The sequence below is a fragment of the Heliangelus exortis genome, chromosome 2 (assembly GCF_036169615.1).
Source record: "Heliangelus exortis chromosome 2, bHelExo1.hap1, whole genome shotgun sequence".
Classification (NCBI taxonomy): Eukaryota; Metazoa; Chordata; class Aves; order Apodiformes; family Trochilidae; genus Heliangelus; species Heliangelus exortis.
The window spans coordinates 124,051,077-124,076,663 of NC_092423.1; the positions used below are offsets into that span (position 1 = coordinate 124,051,077).

General features: G+C 36.8%; 1 protein-coding gene across 6 annotated transcripts in view; it reads left to right on the forward strand.

Moving 5' to 3' along the window:
- Positions 1-25,587, forward strand: part of RALYL (RALY RNA binding protein like) — a 389,580-nt gene that overhangs the window by 305,559 nt on the left and 58,434 nt on the right. For all 6 annotated transcript variants that reach the window (XM_071737864.1, XM_071737862.1, XM_071737860.1 and 3 more), the window contains 2 exons: positions 6,865-6,940; positions 22,651-22,683. In XM_071737864.1, coding sequence (XP_071593965.1) covers positions 6,865-6,940; positions 22,651-22,683 — 109 coding nt within the window. The remainder of the gene's footprint in view (positions 1-6,864; positions 6,941-22,650; positions 22,684-25,587) is intronic.

Genomic DNA, 25,587 nt, shown 5'->3' on the forward strand with positions numbered 1-25,587 from the left:
GAAAGCAGACAGGTTTTCTCCTGGTATTTTCTTTTTGTAAAAAGTGTCTTTATTTGTTGGGAAACGGCGAGGAAAACTCATGCAACAAATATGGTTGATAAACAAGCTTCTTTCACTTATATATGGTCTCTGTGACCACACCCCAGCCACCATACCATACGATACCATAATGTTTTATTGGACACCCGGTGTGTTTACCTGTAGCACAGCGAATCCCTGGTGCAGGTAGCACAGGATTATGGGCTGATCTAATTGGCCTCTCAAGCGTGGGGTTGGGCACGGCAAAGGGGTCACACCCCCTACCTTTTCGGGAACATTCAGGAACATTCTCTAATATTCCCCAATGTTTATTGTGATCAAGAGAACCAAAAGAAAGAAAAGTGTTCCTTGCACACCTCTCTATTAAAAAACTGTAACTCAAGGACCAGTTTGGCTTCCCATTGCTAGGAGCAATCAGGTACAGTGCAAACAGGGACTGGGAACATGTAAGAGTCTCTGCTCAAACACTTTTTTTTTTGTCTGGTTAAACTTAGATTAAAACAATAATCTTATTTTCTTGAAGGAAACAGAAGGTTCCTGATGTCTATTGCATTCTTATATCCTGGTAGCAATCTTAATCTTTTGCACAGGCACCACCAGCCAGTCCATGTGTTAAACAAGTGAATGGTAGCTAGAAATCTTGGAGGAAACAGAGCAGTTGAAAATCAAATGGCATTAAAAAAAAAAACCCAAAAAAACCCACCACGTTCTTACAGGAAAACTATACTTGCCTGCACCTATAGTTTGGCTTCATCGCCACTATGGCATAAACCCAACTAAGGGTTTCCATAATTAACATCTGACCTCCCTCACATCTTAGAGCTGGTCTGCAGATAAGTGGTTATGGCCACATAGCCCCCAAGTCAAGTCTGAATCTCTTTCATCTGCAAAAAAGCAGAGTGGCAGAGTGAATATTCCCATAGAGGAACCCACAAGCCAGTGCTGAAGAGGAGTGGGGAGATTTGCCACCAACAGGGCTTCTCTCCTACACGAAGCCTTTCACAAAACGTGCCCTTTTCTCTGTGGACTTCCTTCCCCTGCAGCCCAGTATTTCAACCTTTCCCCAGAATGACTCCTGCCCCACCACAATACTTGATCTCCAGGGCTTAAAGGGTCAACAGAGAATCATTTAGCAAGGTCTCTGCCACAGCCTCTGCTGTCTTAGAGGAATCCCAGGGGCATTTTTGAGCTCCCACGCTCAAAATCAGCATCCCTGGGCAGGATGAGTGGCTCATGTACCACTGCTGGTCACACACTCAAAGGGGCCAGGCATGTCTGCCCAGTGATTGTACCACCACCTGGGACAGAAGATGCAAGGGTGGCAGCAAGCAGACAAAATCAAAGCAGGACAATGCTGTTGAACACACCAACATCCATTCTTCAGATAAAAAGGAGATTGCTGTCTCCAGGAATCTGAAGTAATGGTTTGTGATGGGTGTGTAGACAGGACAGGATTTCCCCTTTTAGCTGTCACCTGTCCTCACACCAACCCACTTCCCTGGGGAGCAGAAAGAGGCTTCCCAGCAAGACAACGCCTGATACTGTTACTGAATGGTATTAAGAATGATAGGTTATATAATTCTATAGCCCCATTTCATTTTAGCAGTAGTTAATGAAAGCAGAGATGGCTGAACAAAGCAATTTCACATACTATTCAGCAAGCGGTTCCTTCTGCATGGAGCATTAACAATAGCTGTCATCTCTGGGGAAAAAAAAAGAAAAAAAAGCTTCCAATTCCTTCACATTGAAGAGAAAATCCAAATGTAGCTGACCACCCCCACAAGCAAATCATTTTTCATATAATTATGGAAACGGAAAATGTGTGACACAGACCTTCATTTAATATTTTATTAGCCTTGAAAGTTAATTGGAGTTTGTGTTCAATTTTCTAGGAAGTTTTTTTACAGCTCAGCAATTTGGGCCGAGAATTGAGCAGAACAGAAAACTCCTTTCCTCTCCAATTTTTTCCACAGTTCAGTGCTAGAGACAGGGAAAAGGGAGAATATGACATATAATTAATGTAACATATAAAGAAACAATGAAGTCTGCGATGTAAAAAATATCATATGACTTCACTGAAACACCTTTAGTTGACAGCAGGGAGATTTATAGGCCTGGTAGGTGGAAAAAAAGAAAGATAGATTAGCTTTAGTTTTGCTGGTGTGCCCTTATGCTATAAACCACATACCTAGAGGCTTCCTCTAAATTGAATCTACCTCTTGGTCTCTCTTTTCTGTCCCATATACTTTGGGTCCTCTGAATAAAGAAAAATTTATTCTGATCCCCTTATATCCATACATCTGGATATAAACTGTGCATTCATTAAATGAATTTTGTCTCTGAACACTAATTTTCATTATTGTTTATTTCATTAGAAGTGGGTCTAAAGAAAACTTGGACTGGAAATGCAAAATTACACCCTGCTCAATGAAAAATTTTAGGTAAAGCAGCTGTGGGATTTTTCAAGGAATGTTACAATTTCTGCAACCATTCACAAAGATAGATGGAACAGTGTCTGATGAAACATGTCTAGAAAATTAGCTGTTGAGCTAAAGAGGCCCTGAAGTTTTCTTAATTCCAGGTCTCGGTTCCAAGATTTTCTGACTTGGAGCCTACACTCAGAATCCACATCATTAATACTGAGTTATAGCTACATGGAACCATTCTCTTTCACTGCATCTTACTGTGGAGTAGCCACAACTAAAATGTTGATTCTCTACCTATGTCTAGAAATTGAACAGGAGAGAACTTGTTAACTGGACCTCAAAGTTATTCTAGGTGGATTTTAATACAATTTAATACAAGAGACAAATGAGTAGTAGTAGAACCTGGGAAGGATGCTATTTAATTTTAGAATGTAGTGGTACCCAGAGAAACACACGTGAAGTAGAAAGTCTCCCAGTCCCAGTTTTCAGGGGCTGAGCCTGTTGAAGTTTCTAGCTTATGGCATTTGGTTTTTTGAAGCACAATGGTGGATTAGTTTTGGGTTTGAATTTTTTTTCCACTAAAGCTCCTTAAAGAATCTAAAGGGCAGGTATACTGATGAATACTGAAATGCTTCCAGAGTCTGAACACTTTTAGGTATCATTGCTTACACTTGCAAAGTTTGTTTAAAGGAAACTGTTTTCCTCTGGACCAGATTCTCAGACTGCTTTAGCAGTGAAACTCTGAGCAAAGCCTCAAGGCTAGGTGATATTACCTCTCCAAAAGCAAGAGGTTCATGCACCAGAGTATCCTTGGTCATTACTGCATACAGAAGGTAGGCAGGCAGTGGTAGGAAAAGGCATTACAAGAAAGTTTGGTCATGCACTGTTGGGTTGCTCTTAGAGACATATTTGTGTAGCCAATACAATCACTCTCTCAATGCTTTGCATGTTATTTTTTTAAGTCATTTCTTTTCTCATTAATTGCTAGTTATTTTTCAGTGTAATTAAAAATTACACATTTGAAATTATTGTATTCTGCTGACACACAACCTCAAATGAAATATAGACCTTTTGTATCTTAACTAACCTCCACTGTGCTGACAGGAATAGCTAGAACTGAAGATGCACTTCTTTTAATAAAGTGATCCTGTTTGATTTTGAAAGCACAAAGAGAGCAGGTTGCTTCATTTAATATTCTGTTTTCTGCCATCACTTTTCAATTCAAAGTGATTCCTTAATATTTTGAAATTCATTGTTGAATTTATCTTAACGTTGAAGTCTAAGTGAACATTTGTAGTACAGGAGCAGAGAAAATAATGTCAGAGTCCCTGAGCTGCTCCATTCCCACAGAGAATCCCTATGAATGTTTGTGTCCTTTATCAAGTTGTCTGGTTCATGTTCATGTACAAGTGCAGCAGGTTATGTTACAGCATAAGGAGTGACAGCTCTCTGCATTCCTTGGGGTGGGATCATTAGCACAGGTAAATCTCTGTGCTGTAGCCAACTAATTTATTTGACACATAGTTTATGACCTAGTAGATGTAAATGTCTGCTGTGAAACTAATGATAGATGAAGCAAGGGAACAAGTTATCTTGCAAGATTTCCAGTCAAACTAGAAATAATCTATACTGTGAAATGTTGCCAAGTTCACTTCTAATCTTAGTTAGAAAATTGAAGTTGGAGTAGATAGTGCTGAAAAATAATGGGGTGAAAATCTGTTCTAACTCTTCAAACCATTTCCTACATCCATTCTTAACTTACTACAAGGTGCATGGGGAGTTGCAGAGCTATTAAATCACTTTCACATTAACAGAAAAACCCCATGTGCACAGCTTTCCTTTGAAATACTTCTTGTGTTAAAGAGAAATTCTGGCTATTACTGTCTGTATAACATAGTTCACTGTTTTCTGCTAGTACAGCTAGAAATTTATTTAAGTGGAAGGAACTTTTAACTAATTCTGAAAAACTTTACAGCTGTGTTTTCTTGCAGTTGCCTTTCCGACAGTATTTGATTAGAATAAAAGGGAACATAACAAACAGCTCTTAGTCTTCTACACTCCTTATCTTTGTTAAAAGTAGGTATTGTAAAGCTGTAAATGTGAATCTAAAAGAATAATCATCAAGATACTACTGATCTTTCCTGGAAGGATGTGAAAAAGTTTTGGAGGTCCTTTAATGTTTATCTGCCTAAGAACAGTGACCTGGGCTGTAGCTCTGAAAGGAAAGCACATGAAAGATGTGAAAAATATGTGCAGATGAATCCCACAGCCTGAGGTATTTCCCCAGAACAGATCATAGTTCTACTTTTTTCCTAAAATCTGACCTCATTCTACAAGGAGATGGTGAAAGTCAATACAATCAATGACATATCAAAATAATTTGAAATTTTTAATGATCGTAAAGATCAAAGGATAAAAATTTCATTCTAATTTCCAGCGGCCGATGAAAATGCATCACAGGTATCAGAATTCCTCAACAGCTTTCAGACATATTTGTTCTTGGCTTTTCTGGGTCAACATTTGTAGAATTTATATTGGGTTTGGTTTGTTTTTTTTTAAATGAGGGAAGTGCAACTGAATTTTTAACAGTTATGGAGAAGGAAGATTAATATATATTTAATAAGCACTTGTTTAAAATCAAGACCAGGAAAGCATTTCAAGGAGGTATGAAAACTGTCTCCAGTATTCATCCAACTTCAGAGAGATATAAGAAATCTAATGTTTTATGGAAAACTGATATAAGAGTTATACAGCTTCAGCAAAAGGAATTACAATCAGATTGAATTTGAAAATGCTTTATATGGTAAAACTTTAACCCAATTGTGCAATTTACATTACATAATTCTATACAAATTTTTTTTCATTTTAGGACCTGGTGTTATTTTAAATAAATTATTTTAGCTCAAAATATAAATTTATCAAATTTTATAAATCAAATATGGTTTAAATTCTTTTAAAAATTTGAAGCATGAAACCTTTTCTATCAAAAAATCTGAGAAACACACCCATTCAATGTCAGTGTTTCTGATTGCTAAAAAGTCAGATGGATTAATTTTTTCCACTTTGTGTGAAGTAAAAATATACAGTCAGTAAGTCCTGGGCTTTTACTGCAGCTTTTTAAGCCAAGAGTAGCTTAAATAAAAATGTTCTTAATTCTACACCTTATCTTTCTACTTCTCTTTCCCTCCGTACCACTTGGTTTCAGGTTTAACATAGAACCTGTTCTTCCTTGAACGTCTTGCTCACCAGGTGATTCCATAGTAAAAGGGATATGTTGTTTTGTGACAGCAATCTTACACTGAAATAACTGTTGACTTTACTGAATGTTAACCTTTTCTATATTAGTGAAACTGAGCTGAGATTTAGCTGCAGCAGCATTCAGTTGGCATCAAATTTGTTTCCTAATCAGAAGTTTTACTTTATCCATGGGATTTGTCATGTTGAGTTTACACAATCCAGTTGAGGATGGGTGGGTGGGGCTTGTATATTTGTGTCTATATAGACAGCTTCATAAACTCAAGCAAGGTATTCTCCACAGAAGGGCTTGTTGTTGTCCGTGGGTAACTGTTACTAGCAATCAAAATGATGGGCATGTATTTCCTGTTTTGTCAAGATGTATGAGCCCAAAGAGTAGGGTAACTTGAGATTCAGCCTGATTAATGTCTTTATAAGCTTCACATTTTTTTGAATTTCAAGGATAAATACAAAGGCATAATGTAACTGAACTTTTAATAACCGTGCACAGGTTTTCTAGTGTTGTTGAGGATTATTGGTACCTGACTAAGATAAAGTATGGGCAAAACCAGATATTTTCTTTCCTCACAAAAGTTTTAAAGATAGTACATTTTTATAGTCAGAACACTAAATAGATAGATAGATAGATAAATAAAAATATTTGAGGTAGGAAATAGTTACTGTACTTTGAATTTTGAGAACTCTATTTTGGGTGGACAGTAAAGAGGTAGTTAAAGGCCAGTGTGCATTTCTCTAGACCTCTGAGTGAACCATTCAGAACCATGATATTCCTCCTCAAATACTGTTGTACTTGACCTGCTATCATAATTTGACTCTACATCTATGTTGCCATTCAAGTTTCCTTCTGTAATAGGAATATACTACTGGCTTCAGCCTCATGAGTGGAAACTCATGTAAAAAAAAATGTTATTACTCTATCTTTGAGATAACAGAATTTTTGCACAAAATTCTCAAGTATTGCAGTAAAAATTTTTAAATAAGTTTCATAGCATCAATTCAGCAGTGGTAAAAACTATACAGAGGTTTTAGGCATGCAGTCCATTTTCAGTATGAATTACTCACTTTCAGTCACTTGAAGGTGCCTTTGCAAACTCACTCCAACTTCCAAACATTATCCTGACCAATATCAAATATTTGCTTTCAGATATCAACATGGCAGGAGAACCAAAACCATACAGACCAAAACCTGGCAACAAGCGGCCACTTTCAGCTCTTTATAGGTAAGTGAAATAAGTAGTAATTTCAGAGCAACAGAATTGGTTTCTCACTTATTTGCAAAGCATGGGAGAAAACCAACTCCTAACAAGACTGGACTTCTTCCTCAGGTGTTCAGGAGAGCATTAGTAATATATTTCTTCTCTTCCCAGATGCCCATTTCTCATACAGCTTGTACAAGCCTGAAAAACTTCTGCTTTAAAAAAAAAAAAAAAATCTATTAGATTTAGTGAAGCATTCCAGATTGTTAGAGGGATAGACAGACATACACACATACATTTCTGCTCAATAAACCTCACTTCTCATGGCAGTGCTACAGAAATTATGCTCCAGATCCATGAAAGGTTCTGCTGTGACTGAAATGCAAATAAACCCTCTGAGAAAACCAGCTCAGAAATCAGAGAGAGTTGAGCAGGATTTTTTCAAACCTGATGTTTTCTGGAAGATTTTGATGGAAATTCAAGGCTGGGATCTTGGAATGAGACAGGCGGGAGCATTTTAGATCTGAGTCTGCAAGCTACATAACAACATAGAGTTTCCCTTAGCTGATATGATATGGATATTATTTTTGAAGGAGAGAACACGTTTAATTTCTCTCAACTTCAAATTGTTAAACCATAAATGTTACTGGTAGCCATGGCCTACCTTGTTCCTGTGGCAATATCTTGAAAGATTTTTAAAGATATTCTGTGGCTTTGGGCATTTATATACACTTCCATCTCTGAGCTTGCAAATGTTTTCTCATAAAAATGCTTTCTACAAAAAAGTCAGGGATAAGGAAGAGACCTGTTGGATGTTCTGAAGCAGCTTTAAAAGGAAAAACGATCCTAGGTTGTGTCCTTTCCTGGTTGTAGTACAGATAATTTCTCTGTATTCTGAAAGACTTTTTTGAGCAACTAACAGCAGCCTCCATCTGATGGTAAGGAGAATTTTCATTATCTCAGCATCTGTTTGCATAGTAAGATGTAAGGAGATCAGTAGCTTATAAAGTTCTTGACAAAGCTGAGAACATTTACATATTTCAAAACATTGTACTGGGTCTGTCTGGGGTGGAGCTAACTTTCTTCATAGGATTCCATAGGGTTCTGTGTTTTGGATTTGTTTCTAAAGCACACCAATGTTTTGGCTGTTGCTGAACAGTGTTTGCACAGCCTCAAGGCTTTCTTTTTTTCCTGTTCTGTCTTCCCAATAAATAGGCTGGGGGTTGACAATACAATGGGAAGGAAATGAGCTGAGGCAGCTGACCAAACTGGCCAAAGGGATAGTCTGTATCATACAACATCATGCACAGAAATAAAAACTGAGGAGGTTTTTCCTTCCAAGGGCTGTTGCTTGGAGACTGCCTGGGCTGCTTTTGGAAACTGGAAATCAATTGCCTTTGCTTTACTTGTTTTTTTCCCTCCTTTATTCCCTTATTTATCTTAACCCATGAGGGTTTTTTTGACTTTTGGTCATCCTGTTCTCTCCTTCATCCTGATGAGGGACAACATTAGGGGTGTGAGATAGTGACTGTGTGGGTGCTTAGCTGGTGGCCAGGATCAAACCTGTAACATGGAGAATGTTATGAGGGAAGTGTTTGTTTCAGATTTGATTTTGGCTGAGAGGCATTGGCTAAAAAATTAAATCTCACCAAATAGACACTGTAAAAATGGAGGACTGGGAGCAGAAGAAATAGGATAGTGGATTTCAGAAAGGGCAGACTTCAATGAGCTCAGAGAACGGGTAAGTAGGATCTCTTAAAAAGAAATTTTAGGGACAAAAGGAGTACAGAAAATCTTGCATTGTGTGCTTAAGGTAGAACAGAAAGTGCTCCTGAAGCAGTAGAGTAAAGGGATAATAGGGCAGCATCAAATTTCTTCAATATCCTTAAAAGTGAAAAGGAATTGTACAAAATGTGGAATCACAACCCCATGACTGGGCATAGAAAAGAACAGCAGAGTCATCTAACAGAACATCAGAAAGGTTAAGGCACATAACAGTACAAAAGGCCTCAAAAAGACTGTAGCTAGGGTAACTTTCTCTGGGGTTTTTTTTGTTTGTTTTTTTTTATGTTGCTGTTATTTAGAAGGAAAGAAGGGCAGACAACAGATGATACAGAAAAGGCCTCTTTTGCTTTAGAAACATAGATTACATTGGCCAGTTATTTAATCTAATCAACTTTAACAAGCTGGTGTGGACTATGAGAATTTTCTAACTAATGTATGAATTGGTGAATTCAATGGAAATGGCATGAGATTCATTTTAGGGTTTTTGAAGGACTAGCTGAATCTCTGTGTGGACTGTCAGTGACTGCTTTCAAAAACTTATGGTCACATAAGGTAGAACACTAGTGGGTATGGACAAGCACTATACCTGTTTTTAAGAAGAGGAGGACACAGAAAATTATCAGCTCAGACCAGATTTGATTCCCAGAAATGTACTACAACAAATTATAAAACAATCAATTTACCAACACCTAGAGGATACTAAGTTGGTAAAAAAACCACCATAGAATTATTTGGAGCAAATTATGCTGAAGCATTATAATTTCCTTCTCTGACAAGACAGCCAATTTAGTGAATAAAGAAGAAATGGTAGATGTGCTATATGGTCATTTAAACAAGTGGCCACACGTAGTGTTTTCATAATCATGTTCAGGAAGCTTGGCTAGAAGAAACTGCCCTACGGTAAACACCCAACAGACTGGAAAAACAGTGAGAGTATAAAGCATATTAATAAAGATAAAAATTATTGTTTGTTCAGCCCCCTTTGCTAAAGATTTTTAGGGTATTTTTTGATATTTGAGGTGCATTTAAAAAAGCTTTCAAGGTAAGCAAGCAGAAGTGTTGTACAGAGTTGCATGATTTTATTTATTGTGAAATGTGTCAGGCTTCAAGCAAATTCACCCTACTATACATCTCTGAAGAGAAACCTGCATCACATTTATAGCTGGATATGCATAAAAGTAATTAATACAGAGTAACCAAGGTTCTATGATGTGTTATAACCATATAATTTGCTTATTTATCCAAGTCTTTAGATGCACTTTTGTCTGTAATGGAATAAGAATACTTGGCCATACTTCAGTTCAGGATCTACATTCTTCTCTTTATCCTTTATAGTTTTATAATCTATGTGAAAATAATCTAGCTTAATCCCACCTATGGGAAATTCAGCATGAGTCTAGATGGGAAACACATATTTCTTTCAGCTCTAGGAATAACAAGATGCAATACTGATAAGCAAATCTATTTTTTTTCTTCAGCTTCTACATGCTGTGATTCATGCATCCTTTGTTCTCCAGTTTTTTATTCCACATATATTTCTCACATCTTTTTGATGCTAGGATTCCTGGTAGAGTTCATAGTAAAAAAAAAAAAGGTAGGAATTAAAAGTGATACACAGAATGCAAAAAGCATCATGGACCAAATGAAGTCAGCAAAAAATTTGCTATTCACTAAACTAGAATTTACTTCTGGTTCTTTTCTCTTGCAAATAATTCGATAGCCTAATTCCTACCATCTGAATATCCCGTAGATCACAAACGTTGACTGCTGGAGGGCAGACTTTCACTGCTTGGAATAATCCCATGGGACACTGTCAAGAAAGAAATAGGGATCAGAAGAGCTGGTTGAAGTTCAGCCTCCTTCAATTTCAAGAAAAGCTCATCCTGATCCATAAGAAATCAAGCAATGGCAGTAGGAGGCCTGCATGGATGAGCAAGAAGCTCCTGAAAAAATTACATTAAAAAGTGCCAGAAAAATGTGGAAGTAACAACAGGTGATCTGGGAGGCCACTCAATCCTTAGTAAAAGAACTTGTGGTTTGAAGAACAGGAAGATTCAGCTGTTGCTTAAAAAGAGTTGCTAAACACATTAATTTTAAGCATATTCACTGAAAATCTACAGATATGCTTAGGGTAGTGCTCGGGGATCAACTTAAATCTATCTAATATAGCAGCTCCAGCAGCATTCCTCCTCATTTGCATTGCTATTCAGTATGTGAGGGGAGGCCTAAATCCCAGAAGGTTCAAAACTGTGGTGAATTTCCTTTTTTTAGCACGGCACTTCCGCAGACAACCAAATGCCTGACAAATCTGCATCAAAAACTATTTAGCATCTTGCTATTTGGGTCTAGCCTCAAGCAGAAGTTAATTTTACAGGCTAATCTTCATATCTTTGAAGCACAAGGTGAAGATTAAAGGTGCTGACACAAATGTATTAAGGCACACTTTGGGAGCATTGTTGTGGTAAAATAAAGGATCACACTTTGTCTTTTTAATTTACTGGTGTTTTGATCAGTAGTTTACTGAAGCAGCTCTGTGCCAGCAGATGAAAGTTCATTTATTGTTTTTTCCCTCTGGATTTATGCAGTAGAATCCACTGCAAATACTCTGATGGAACATCTGTTACGGTTTGATGCAACTTATAATTTTGGATCTGAGAGAACAAAGTCCAACCACCCAGGGTCAGGTACAAGAATAAAGTTTTATCACAAATATAACAAGCAAAGTGATATAACCCCATGAAAATATGGCAAGTACATTGAGAGGGAAAAGAGAGAGAGAGAGACAAAAAGAAAGGGAGGCAGACAGGAAGAGAAAAGAATGAGTGAAAGAGAGAAAGAGAGGAATATCACAACCCACAGATCCATCAGCCTTCAGTGAAATTTCTTCTTCAGGATGGTGATCTGATTCCAGATGGGGCAAAGGTGTGGTGGAGGGTGGCACCCTGGTGGTAGACAGTGATGAAGGAACACATCAGTGTTCATTATATACACTGGCTTTCCCACTGTTCTCAAGGCTGATTCAGGCCACTGAAATCTCTCAGGAGGGTCTCCTCACCTCACTGAAAAGGCCATAGTTTGCCCGTCCCTTGTCACTGTCCCTTGTCACTGTCCCTTGTCCTTACTGGTTGTTAGCCAGTTTGCTGGGGGTGTCAGCTCACTGCTGGCTCCATCTGGGCAAGAGCCATCATCCTGCCATTTCAGTCTACCTTCCAACATCCCATTTCCCAAACTGGTCATTTGAGGCAAAGAAAATCCGGAATTCCAGTGAATATAACCTCACACCAGCATTCTGTTTCTCTGCACCACAAAAGACTATTTTAACTATTTATTGTTCATTTCAGTCCACCACCATGTTACACAAGGTGTTAAATGCATCCTCTGGAAGCATTTCTCTCTTTTGGAAGTTTCTCTCTTTTGGAGGTCTTTGACGGAGTTATTGGAACAGGATTAGGCTCTTCGGATTTTTAACTCTGGAGGCTGCTAATGGTTCCATCCCCATTTGCTTCAGGAATGGGCCCAAGCCCCAGGCCTGGTGGAGCGGAACAGCCATGCACATATTGCTTGTGGCCTGCCTTGCCCAAGGTGGACTCACCGTGTTGTGTCTGTATGGCTGTTGGCATGAGGGGTGGCTCAGAATCTTCTCTGGCACACCGCTAGCAGTGAAAAAGGTTAGAGGATTTGAGGAGAATGGAGGGGCACCTGTTTTTGAGTATCCTGAAATAATGATAAGGCTGTATTACAGACTAGCAAAACGTTGGGAATCTTAGTAGCACGAAAATTAGTGTGACTACTGCAGGCCTCACTGTGAGGGGCTGGGGGGGAGAACCCTCTTTGCTCTACAGAGGTTAATATTGTGGTTGATCTATAAACATCTCCAAGCCTGATTTAGCTAAAACTAATCTTCCCCATGTGGATTATTTTCACCATAGCCAAAATCCAACCTTCCTCATCAGGCCCCCAAAACTAAAGGTGGCCGTGCCCTCAGTGCCACATCTTGAAGACCCACTGAGGAGTTATTCAAGCCCTTCTCCTTCCATTTCTGTCTGGGCTTGAAGTCTTCTAACCTGGGTTCCCTCAAACTGAGGCACATCCTGGAGTGAGATACTAAACAGGATGGATTTAGTGAATAAATTAACAACAGAAAATATCCCTTGCTCTGTTGCTTCAGCTGACCAGATCTCCACATGGTAGGGGCCTGAGTTCCCACAGAATTTCCTCTCTACAGCACATGGTGGCCCTGGCAAATGCTTCCCTTGAGGGCAGGTTCTTTCCAAGATGCTCTGTGAAGTTTCAGGCTAATGGTTTGACACTCCTTTAGTCGTATTATTAGATACCACAGTAATTTCCCATTCCCTGTAATGAAACTGAAATATATATTCAACATACTTGATTTAACAATTAGCCATAATAAAGTCCCGTTGCGTCTGTAGGAAATTATTTTATTTAAATGTCTAATATTACTATAGCAGAAGGATATTCTTTCTTTACAGGGTATGATTTTGGTTTTATGTGAAAGTTTTCTTTTTATTCGACAAAAGTACTTTATCACTTTCCTCAGTAAATATTACTTTTATAATCTCCATCACAAACCTGATTGGATTATATTACATATCTTGGATTCCTTTGGTTTTGCGGTTTTATTTTGTAGCAGAGGCTTAAAGAATTGTTTACAGTCTTTCTCTACTTGCTCTCTGCTTCTCAGACTTATTTTAAGATACCATAGATAGAGTTTGGTGTGGTTTGGTTTGACTCACAGCCCTCACAGTCATTCATTTCATTGAGTATTATCCTCAGCACTTTTGGGCCCATCATTTCAGGAGAAAGTGTGAAAGGCACAGTGATGGGAAATGCAATCTCCTTGTCTGCTTCTTGAGATCATTCATCCCATTTGAAACTATAACACAAACTCAAGAAATTCTGTGCCAGAGAAGCATTACTATTTTATTTGAATTCTGCAGTATTTTGCATAATTTCTGTTGCAGTGTGTCATTGGCAGTGTATTAGCAATATGCTTTAACCTACTGGCACATAATAAAAGTAACTGCAGGTATAAGGATCTTTCTTGACTGAATACTGTCCTAGGTTTCCAAGATCGTTCGTTCATCTTTATTCCTTCTTCTTCATAATGCATTTGTGTGTCCACTTTTATTACTCACTTGCAAGACTCTAGAGACACATTCCAACCAATAGAAAATAACCTTGATCAATTATTCGCTGGTATTTTACATGTATTAAATCATGACCATGCCTCTTATATTTTCTGAATGAAAAAAAAATCCTTTATGTCTATGGAACATAATCTTTTGATGAATACATCATATTAAGATGATATAGTGTGATATTTCTTTTGAATCAAAGTGCATACTCTTACAGAAATGTATCTCCTTGATGCATTTGATTGCCTTCTTTCACAAAATAAGCTATTTTATTTCAGTGCAATGGATTGAATTTAAGATGAGTGTTGCTCTACAGCTCTTCTCCTCATGAAAGATCTAGCTTCCATAAAACAAAATGTCTAGGCAATTTTAAATGAAGATAATCTTAATTGCTGAAAGATATTTACATTCATTTACTAAATAATGTTCACAATGAAATGTGATCACATTCAATGCAGTCATGAAATTCTCACTTAAAATTTACAATAAACAGTGCAACTTTTGTTTGTGTTAAGAAATTGTCACATTATCAATTATATTAAAAATGTTAAAAGGCACAGATATGAAGCCTCAGTAGATCTAGTGATTCAAGTTTGCTCTGAATTTTTTTTTTTATTTTCTCTCTTTCAAGGAAAAACCTATGTAAAATAACTAATATAATAGTAATAAGAAAAAGTATATGCTGCTGGAAAGCAGCCCATACAGCTCTGCATTTCTGAATTTTGTCAGTGTGACTGCAATCAGTTATGTCCCTGAGATGTTTAAAGAAGAAGTCATGTGCTTAGGGAGGTTGGGAGAGAAGCTAGGAGAACATAATTTTAATTTAATTTAATATCAAATTTTTAAATTTTAATTTAATATCATCCCTTTAATATCATCCAGAGCATGACTGTGCATCCTCTGATAAGTTTAGAGAGGGTCTTAAGACCTTATCAACACCAAGGAAAAATTTCTGGACACCAACCACAGAGAGAAAAGAAGTTCAAAAGAATCAAAATATGTCAAATACACTGACATCCTGATTTTCTCATTCAGAAATATTATTCCTAGTCTGTGTGGTAACTCCAGTAACAACTTCAGCAACTGGTTGGTTTTGTTTTTTCCTTAATCTTCCCCTTCACTATTTCAAAAATACAGCAAACTCACTTTTAGAATCTGTCTCTAGTGACTAGGGAAGATATTCCTTCTTAGCTCATCAGTATATATTCTAAATCTAATATTCTAATTATTCTAATATTCCTTTATAGAGATTATATGTAATCTATTCTACATAATATTTTATATATATAATCTATTATATATAATAGAATATTCTATTGTAATATTCTGTTATTGGTATATTTGAAATCTTCACCTTCACCAGAGTTATTAAATTATGGTCTTGACTCATTTTGAAGCATGTCCTGCATAGGCTGTAGGACTATCCTGTGCTTCTTTTCATTTCTGCCCTCAAGTTATTCTTTAGAATTTTCTTTAGACTTGCACAGTCTGTTTTCAGTTTTTGGGTTTTTTTTTCTTAGTCACGAGGAAGCCAATGACACCAACTTACACATCTACAGAGGAGCCACATCCCTTTTACTAGCTTGATAACTTTCCTCTCACAGAAGATGATATATAGCACCACAGGGCTGAGGTTGTTTTCTTGCACAGAAGCCCAGACACGATAATCACACTCATTCTCAGAGATTAGCAAGTTTAGATAAATAGAGCCTGCTTTCTTATTATTGATTTTTTTTTTCCCCTGGTGTTTAATCTTCTTTCTTACTTTTTTTCAACTCCTATGAAACCTGAAGCAGTATACTATAACTAAAGTTAATAACTGTAAAAGCATCTTATTTTTGTCATGGTTTTTAATCACTATTTATACCACAGTAGAACATAAAACCTGTTCACAACCTTCTGATGGCAAGGAAATTATTATGACTCCTTTCCTATTCAAGAATTTGTACTGCTAATAAAAATGCAAAAGCTTTGTTTTATATTTCAAAAAGTAAATTCCTAACAGATCCAGAACACTGATAGTTTTGCCTGCAGGCAAACAGAAATATCACTTGTAGCAATTCATTCAGTTTAAATCTTCACAGTCTGAGACTTGTCCCTGTCAGCTATTAAGTGTGAGATTTTCCCCCTTTATAACTTCATGGTTCTTACATTTGAGTTAAGAAATAATAATAACTTGGATTCAGTGTTTAACTGTTTTATTAACTTTATAGCGCTGGTGAGGCCACACCTCAAGTACTGTGTCCAGTTCTGGGCCCCTCAGTTTAGGAAGGATATCGAGGTCCTGGAGCAGGTCCAAAGGAGGGCAACCAGGCTGGTGAAGGGACTCGAGCACAGACCCTATGAAGAGAGGCTGAGGGAGCTGGGGCTGTTCAGCCTGGAGAAGAGGAGGCTCAGGGGAGACCTCATCGCTCTCTACAACTACCTGAAAGGAGGGGGTAGCCAGGTGGGGGTTGGTCTCTTTTCCCAGGCAACCCTCAGCAAGACAAGAGGACACAGTCTTAAGTTGTGCCAGGGGAGATTTAGGTTAGGTACTAAAAAGAATTTCTTTACAGAGAGGGTGATCAGGCAATGGAATGGACTGCCCAGTGAGGTGGTAGATTCTCCGTCCCTGGAGACATTTAAAAAGAGACTGGATGTGGCACTCAGTGCCATGGTCTAGCAACCGCACTGGTGGGTCAAGGGTTGGACTTGATGATCTCTGAGGTCCCTTCCAACCCAGCCTATTCTATGATTCTATGATTCTATGGTAGAGGTCTTAAATTATGCGTGTAGGGTTGAAGGCACAGAGCAGAGAAGGGCCTGCCCTAACATGGCAAAAACATCTCGATTTTAATTGCAGAAGTAATCCAAGGTGCAAGGGAAGGCTCTGATTGAGAGCACCACTTTGTGAGCTTGCAATTAGGCATTGGTTCTCATATAATGTAACACCTCTAGCTGTACAGAAGGCTGTAATTCAGAGTGGGAGCTGCTGGTGTTCTGTAAAGGCACAGTTTAGGTGACTTCCAAACAACAATAGAAATATGATGCTAGGTTATAGTTTAGTATTCTGTGAATAAATAAGGAAAGCCATATAAATAAGAGGCTGGAACTTGTTATATATTTTACTTTCTTAAAAATAATACTGGGAGAAGACATTTAAATTATACTTAGTTTAAAAGGAAATGGATTGTTAAGTACAATTACAAATAGCAAGGAAGGCTATGCTGTGTTCAACACAGAGGGACAAAATAGCAAAATATTAATATGCAGTGAATTATTAACAATGAAATTGTTCCACAAGTTTATTTCATGATGAATTCCATTAACTTCAAAGCACACCATCTGAACATTGTTACCCAGCATGCCAGGCCTGGTACTTAGATATTTCTGTTGTTGCATGTTGTCAAATCTAATTTTTTTTTTTAAAGCATAGATTACAAATTGCTTGCCTATTTGGTAGAACAGTATTCTCAGAACTTCTCACAAAAGCATCAGCTACTTCACTGAAAAGCTTTATTCATAAGCATCTGTGAATTCATTACAAATCCTAAGAAATGAGCAGTTTATATTATCTATTGACATAAAAATGCATGTTGAATTTTTCAGTCTTCTAAGAGTGAGATTATTCTAGGAAACATCATGGCAAACATGAATCATACATTGTCTGAACAGTGTCCCTCCTGTAACTACCTTTAAGTGTCCGTAGTGTCATTGAGGGAAAAAGAGATTAAGCCTCTACCCTTGGGATCCTCAAAAGCAATGCCTGCATTAACCTTCATCTCTTTGTGACTACAAATAGCCATGAAATAAAGTAGTATTGATTGTGTGCATTAGATCAGTCAACATTGTTTTGTTCAGCCCAGCCTGATGAACCTGTTCCAGACGTTTTTAGACCTGTACATATTGACCTGAATATTCTTGTTCTGATTTAGAGCAGAAGAGGGTCAGGTGACATCAGCTTCAGAGAATGATTAAAGGGATCAGAAAGAGTTCTATAAGGTAGATAGCAAAGTACAATTTATGTCAGAATTCTTTTATTTGGGGGGGGAGGGGGCGTAGATTTTTGCAAAACTTAGCAATTATTAGTATGTGACAGGAGAAAGCAAATTCCAATGGCATGGAATTACTTTCATTCTCTAGAGTTCTTTTCTTTTAATTATTTGAACAAAGATAACAAATTGAGCATGTTTTCAGTTTGGGAAGAGGATCAGAGTTAGAAGTGTTCCTACCCTAATGAAGATGAGTTCTTATTTTTGATTCTTGCAAGAATCTCACTTTTAATGTGAACGTTTATTTCTTCATGACTGGAAACATCATACAGATGTGATGTATAGATTAAATTCAGTTTATCTTCCTTATCAGAGTATTTGGCTTCTCTTGAGTTGTGGGTTATGAAACTGAGAAGGTGTTCATACATAGCATCTAAATTAATTTATCTCCAAGTTACAACTTAGCTTTTCTCAGACACCAATATTTACCTCAGCTGTGAGAATCCATGCTACTTTCATGTTGGCTTTGTGATTTATGGATTCACAAAGGAAAATACAGTAAATTCAGCTACAAACTATAATCAGCTACTGAAACTCTGTTAGATGGAAATAATATTTTTTACTCCTACCTCTCTGAAAATATAATACAACCTTCAAATGACTTTGAGCTTTTGTGTTTTCTTCTCTGCCTGCTGGCTAAAATGTAAGCTATCCATTAATGAGAATTATTGGAAAATACTTCTTTTCTTCTTCTTCCCCATGCCTCCCTTTTCTACCACAAGCCCAAAAACCTTCCATCCCATGTGTTATAACAGTAGTGTACTTGCCATACCCAACATGACAAAGTGCATTTTTACTGGTATATCAAAACCAAATTTTTCATGTGGTGATTTATCCTAGCCTCTTGATGTTGTGAAAATTAGGACAGGGAAGAGGCAATCTCTTTTAAAGCACTTCCTCCCTCTACAGAAAACCTCCTTTTATTCAGTTTTTCATGTCAGATTTTAGAGATAATTCTGTACAGATTATTCAGTTTAATTCTGCTAACTGGGGGCTGAAGATTATCTTCCTATTAATTCATGCAGAAATAAATCCTAGGGGTCTCTGAATCTTGAACTTATGTCATCAAGAATTTGATGTTTATAAATTATGTAACAAGAGTCAGATTTCGGTAGGAAACTAACTAAATCTGATCATACGGTATGTACATCTGTAACAAAACTCTTTTATAGAGTAAGGCAGAAGAAATTAAAAGGGACAAACCTTGCTTAATTTTGGGCTAACTTTGAAGACCACCATAATATTGCATCTGGTTTTTGATGCACATCGACAGCATGCTAGGTTAGACACCCTTACATTAGGTACTACAATCAGTATCCTATGTTAAGTGACCCCTGAAAACCTTTTCCTGCAGAGTGCCCTGGCACTACCCTACCATAGGCCTAGGCACTAAGCAGAACTGGCTAAATAAAAGGCTCTGCATCAATACTTAGGGTTTTTTAAAATAATTAAAATAAAAATACAAAAAACAAAACCCCCCCTGATATTTTTGCACATACCTTGCTGTTGTCTGGACACATAAAACACCTGAAAGTCATATGATAATATATGCTGAGCCAAAAATTCCATTCCTTTTACTTTGACACTCTGAAAAGGACAAAGGCAGCTTCATCTCACAGCATAATAAATTCAAAGTAACTGCATTAGTACTAACCAAACCCTAGGGTAAGCACAAGCACTCAAAGACAGAAAATGCTCCAGCAGTTATTCTCAATGTTAATTAGTCCATCCTGTCAGAAATCATCAAATATTGGAAAAAAATTGTCTTTTTTTTTTTTCAGTCAGAATGTATAATATGTTGCAATACTTTCACAAGGGTCTAAATTCACATTACCAATGCTAAGGATATAGATACACAGGTAACCAAATGTATCACCATTTTTAAGTAAACCCATTTTTTTCCCTGTAGTGTTTATTGGTATAGTAGCTTCCTTATTTGAATACTTTTCAATAATTACTAGAATTTATTTTAGTAAACTTAGATATTCCAGTTGTGAACATTAATCAAGTTTGTATTAACTATGATCTGAGAGTATAAGAGATGAAATATGTGTCGTTTGAAGAGCAGTGATGGAACAGCAATGATTCAAAGGAGCTAAAGAACAAAAATATAGACCAAAGGAGAACCTAAAGTATGTCTGTATGAGCTGTGACATCAGTTTGTACTGTAATGTACAACATACCTGGTTTATGGCATCAGCTTGTGTTCCTCACATGACTGCTCTACCCCAAATCAGACGTTGGGACATGTCAGCACTTAATACAAGCTGAAACAGAGGTTAACCTGAAACACTTGTGGAACAGATATTGGAAAGCACCTGTGTGATTTAGGACTTTCTTGGCAGGCAGGGATTACCTCCTGAATGCTAAAAACTTCTTTCAAGATGGGAAGTAGATGGGACCAGCAAGGGATTGCATTGCAAAAAATATTTCTCAGAAGTGACACATGAATAGATTACAGACTTGCTTGTAGACCAGTAGCCTTTGTACTTTGTTCCTCCTGTGACATCTGATGTTTGTCCCAGACTTCTGTTCTCTGTAACACCAATGAGCTGCTGCAGGCAGACAGTCCTAAGCTGCAGACCTTGAAAAATGTGTCCATCTGCATGCTCAGTCCATGTCAAAGATGGGACATATAATTTGCATTTACATAAGCAAACCTGGCAGCAAAGAAAATCATGAAATGCAAGATTATGTTAAATAGATCTTGTAAAATGTCTCTTCAAGACAGGTTGCAAGGGGCAAGATGCTCAATGGGAAATTCTTATGTTAAACAGTGGGTAGTACTGTAGCATATCAATGGGTATAAATTGATTGCCTGTGCTTGTTTGGTTTCAGCGACTGATATTAATTGAGCAGTTTACATAGTGTAAAAATCCTTTTTCCTCCTGCAAAAACACATCCATTATATGTTTTTGATAAGAAAGTGAGACCTGGAAGAAAATCCCAGCTCAGAATCTCAGGGAAACACAATCTCAGTTTGCAATTTTCCAGTCATGCTTCTGATTAGCCTGCCTCCTTCCTGTTCAATCTAATACATTGCCTTGACATGTTGATAAACTGAAATTTTCTGAAGGGAAAGCCATTTCAAAAAGAAAAATCCTGATCACTCCACATTTATTACCATGCCTACATAATTAAAACATTTTTCTTTAACTGCCCAACTTAGTATTTCTTGCACACTAAATACATTTTTTCAAGAAATAAAGTTTCTGTAGTCACATTTTCCCTGAAGGTCTATGATAGCCTTTCTCACAGCTAACCATGATTACTCTTTTTGAGCTATGATATCTGATTATGCAAAACTTCGTCAAAACTCTGGATAATTTGGTGTACTGCAGTCTAGAAAAGAAAGGTAAAAAAATTCTAATATATTGATAAATGTCACCAGTAAAGATGATACAGGTTGTTATTTTATACAATGTTGCTGTTTTAAAATCTTTATATTAATTTACCATATACCGAATGACCAATTTAAATAAAAAGCCAACATGTAATTGTATTTCTTTACTAGGAGGAATACTTGAACTAGTTTCAAGTAATGAAGCAAATTATCTAAAACCATTTAGCCAAATATACAAGAGAGGGTCAGGCCTAGGGCAGTGCTACTTAAATCAAATTTAATTCCATCTTGAGAATGGTTTCCAAATTGATTTTTAATTGCAGTGTTTTGTCCACAAGGTATTCTATCACACACTTTTCATTTGCAAATAAAATTCACCAGAACATCCTCCAACAGGATAGTGCCAGGTCTCTCTTCATTACAAAAATTCTGCATTATAAAGAATTTAAGTGTATTCTAAAGCTTCTATTCTTTGCTTGTTTTGCTTATAGTTAACCTCTTGAGCCATATACTGGGTATGTTTGGTTCATTTCTCTAAGCAGAAAACCAGGAAATAAAACCTTACCAACAGTTGGGCTTGCCAAAAGAAAAAGAAGCTGTAAAAAGATGGTGCAGATGTTTTCCTGTGGTGAAGCTTTAAAAAGATGATGCAGATGTTTTTCTGCAGTGGCATGATCCACAGCAGAACCTTCAGGAGAAAAATGCAGCCCCATACACAAAGGGCCTCATCACTTTGTTGCTCCCTGGCACTCCTGCCAAAGCACAGAGGATGCTAAGTCAATAATTTTCTTGGTCCTATGAGGGTTTTGGTGTGTGGCATGGCAGTCTAGGGGGAGAAAGTGTTTGTGACAGCACTGGAACTGTCCCAGAGAAGTGTGGGGACACCCAGCTTTGGGCTCCCACTGCAGAAAGTTCATCAGAGATTCCCTCTTCTACTCTTTTACTTCCATTTGGATCACAATCCCAAAAAGAAATGGAGAAGTTGGTTATAGACATGGGGACCACAGAAAAATTATTATGTCTCATATACATTTTGGGCTTTCCTCAAGCCTTATGCAAGTTGTCCTTATCACTGCTAGAAATCTAACCCCAGAAAGTTAGGCTTAAAGTCACTGGAATATGATATTATAAATGAAGACAGGCTCCTAAGTGATTTCCACTAGGGATTCTGGAAAAGAAGTAGTAAATAATTTGCAGAAAAGATGATATGCACTATTTTTTAATTAAAGACAAAATCATCTGTAAATCTATGTTCTCTAAAGCAAAGGTCAGTTAGGCAAGTGGGATTTTTTTCAAGTTAGACTCCTAGCACAGGCCCTTCTATTGCTGTACCAATAATAGCTGTTTTAAATTCAATGTAAATGTTGTGAAATGTAATAAATGTATATACTTCTAAAACTTCTATTATTTCCTTAACAGACTTGAATCGAAGGAGCCTTTCCTGTCCGTCGGGTAAGTAGGAATATGAATATTTCCATGGTTTTTATGTATTCAACTACCATACAATATATTTTGTGATTTATGTTGAATGTGAACATCTTGTTTCAAAATTTTGGTTATTTACCATACCTAAACTTAGAAAAATCATTTATTAGTCAATAAAATCATCACCTGTGGGTATCTACTTTCTTAAAAAACAGTAAGATGTTTTGGCTCTGTTGATAAACAAAATTTATACTACAAGACATTTAGATGTCAAGTGTTGCATTGAAAGATACCCAGTTTGTTATTTTGTTTTCATTGATCTTTCAGTCAGAAACCATTTTAAATATTGTGTATACTACTTGTCTACACCCCTGAATGAATAAGGGATAGTTTCTTTTAAAACAAAAATGTTGTGGTACTCCAGTAACAGAAACAAAATAAAATTTATAAAATAGAGAAATGCCACATTTTTTGTGAAATTATAAATCAATACTCTCATTTGTGTATTACAGCTATTGCCTTCATAGTCCTATGGTTACTCAGACAGTTATATGGTCTATATATTAAAATTATTGACTCATATTTCTATAAACTTGTTTTCAAATACAACATTCTGTAAAAAAGTTAGACTGTTACACATGTAGACTGTTACACACATTAAAGGAAAGTATCTGTATTTTATTTTTGAGTTCACTTTTCATGCACCATTCTAGATTATTCCATTGAATTTTTTGTAAATTTCCTAACATTCTCACTCCCTGTTTTTCTTAGAACTGTATATTCTTTATGTCTCTTCATTCTCATTCTAATTTATTCACAACATCATGAATCATGCTACCAAGAACATTAACTGGAGAAAAAAACCCAGTGCAATATAGCCATGTAAGGGTTAATCCTACTATGTAATTATCAGTAGCTTTCAAACAGTTGTATTAACTGCAGATCAAAAACTACTTCAGGTTCTGAAATATGAAATAGCAAAGGAAGTGTCAGTAATGAATGGAGAAATTCAATATATTAGCATAATGCAGGACTGAGATATGTCTTGGCTTCCATAGCAAAAAGTAATTTAGCTTTGGGTACAAAAAATTATTGAAAAAGAATATAAATGATGGTCAGATTGTGAGGGGAGGGTAAGGGGTGTTTTCTTCTGGTTTGGTTGCTTTGAAATGTTCAATTATAAAATGCAGTCACTTCTGTTACTTGGTGCTTTTCCATTGTTAATTCTTTCAGTGGGGAAAGGGAATATGGAGCGTGGCAGCCTAAGAGCTCATGACTGCTCTTTTGCTGAGCTCTGCATGTATGTGCAGGACTGCAGCATCCCTTTGAAAGATCTCACAAGCAAGAAGTGGTTCTTAAAACTTTATGTTTCCCATCACAGAAAGCAGCTACAGACAGAAGGAGACCTCACCTCTTGGTGTTTTATTTCATCTTGCAAATTCAGGGAGAGAACAGTTCCTGTACTCCCTTGATAAATGAAATTCCATTTACCCTTCTTTCTATGCAAATGGAGTAGCAAAGAAATGAAATCCATGCTCCTTTACTCCCTGTGCAAGACAGAGGCATAATTTGGCGCTGAAGGAACAGTAATCTCTTCAACTCAAGTCTCTAATTGCAGCAATCAGGAGCAAATATTCCTCGAGTATGTGATCTACTCAGATAAGTGTATCTGAATTCAACATTACAATTTTCAATGTTACACCACAGTACTGAATTTGATGTAGGGCTTGTCTGCTTTTTTCTCTTAGAGATGAAAATAGAATCCTTAGGGAAGGCTGAAACATCTCTTAACGCTGCTGAATGCTGTGTTATCTTGTAGGGGCACAGGATGCTACTCCCCACAGGTGTTACTTCCACCCTTCTGGGATTTTGTATCCATACTCAATCTGAGCAACATAGAGAGTTATTTGGACTCTTTTTTTCTCTTAATGTAATGTAGCATTCATGTTCATGCAGGGATATAATAAAAGAGAAGTCATGTAAATTCTGGACAGAATATCTGGAAGACTTTACAATCAGAGGCAATATTTTAAATTCCACCAACATTTTATTATCTACATTTATTGTCCATACCTGGCTTTTTGGTCTTAATAATAATGATGCACAATTATTCCCCTCAACAAAACTGTTATCACTTTCTCTTGATGATTACACTGGTGAGCCAGTTACTAACTGTTCACCCAGCTATTTAATGGCAGCTAATTCATGGTAACAATCTGAATGTAAAAGCTTAGCCCTTGATAAATTCCAGATAAAACTGCATGCAGGTTTGAAATTTATCATCTGTTTGAGCTCTAAAATTCAAAACTCATTTTGTAATACACAGCCACTGCAGCATCTTTTAAGACCTTTACAGTGTTTTATGGCCAAGAGAGACCATAATTATTTTTTAACTGTCTCACATAGTTGAAAATCTTTGAATTAATTCTTTTTTGTATCTAACTGTAATTGTATGTAACTTTGATATTAACAACCAGTCTTTAACAAAGGCTGTAGCAGGAATCCATCAGAGCAACTATTAAGTTTGTTAAACATATAAAATATTTGTAATCTTTGTTAGGTGTCATTTAATATGTCACATAGTGCTGAATTCAGAAGAGACAGAGAGGGAATAAGAAACAAACCTGTTTTTGTGAGGCTAGTGAGAACTACTAGTAGTAGTAGAATATGTCTACTGCCAGCTGCAAAGAATGGGATTACATCTGGATAAGCAAACAATAGCTCTTCACTGAGATGGTCTCTGAAAACATGTCTTGTACACCTAGTTGTCAGCTCAGTTTCACTTTATTTTTCTTTATTTTGTGTAGATGTTAAAAAAATACAATACAAACTGCTGATTTATTCACACTTTTTTCTTTTTCAAGGTTAATTGTTTGCTAGAAATGGTATAAATGTAGGTGGAAAGCCCAGAGAAAGACATGTTAAAGGAAT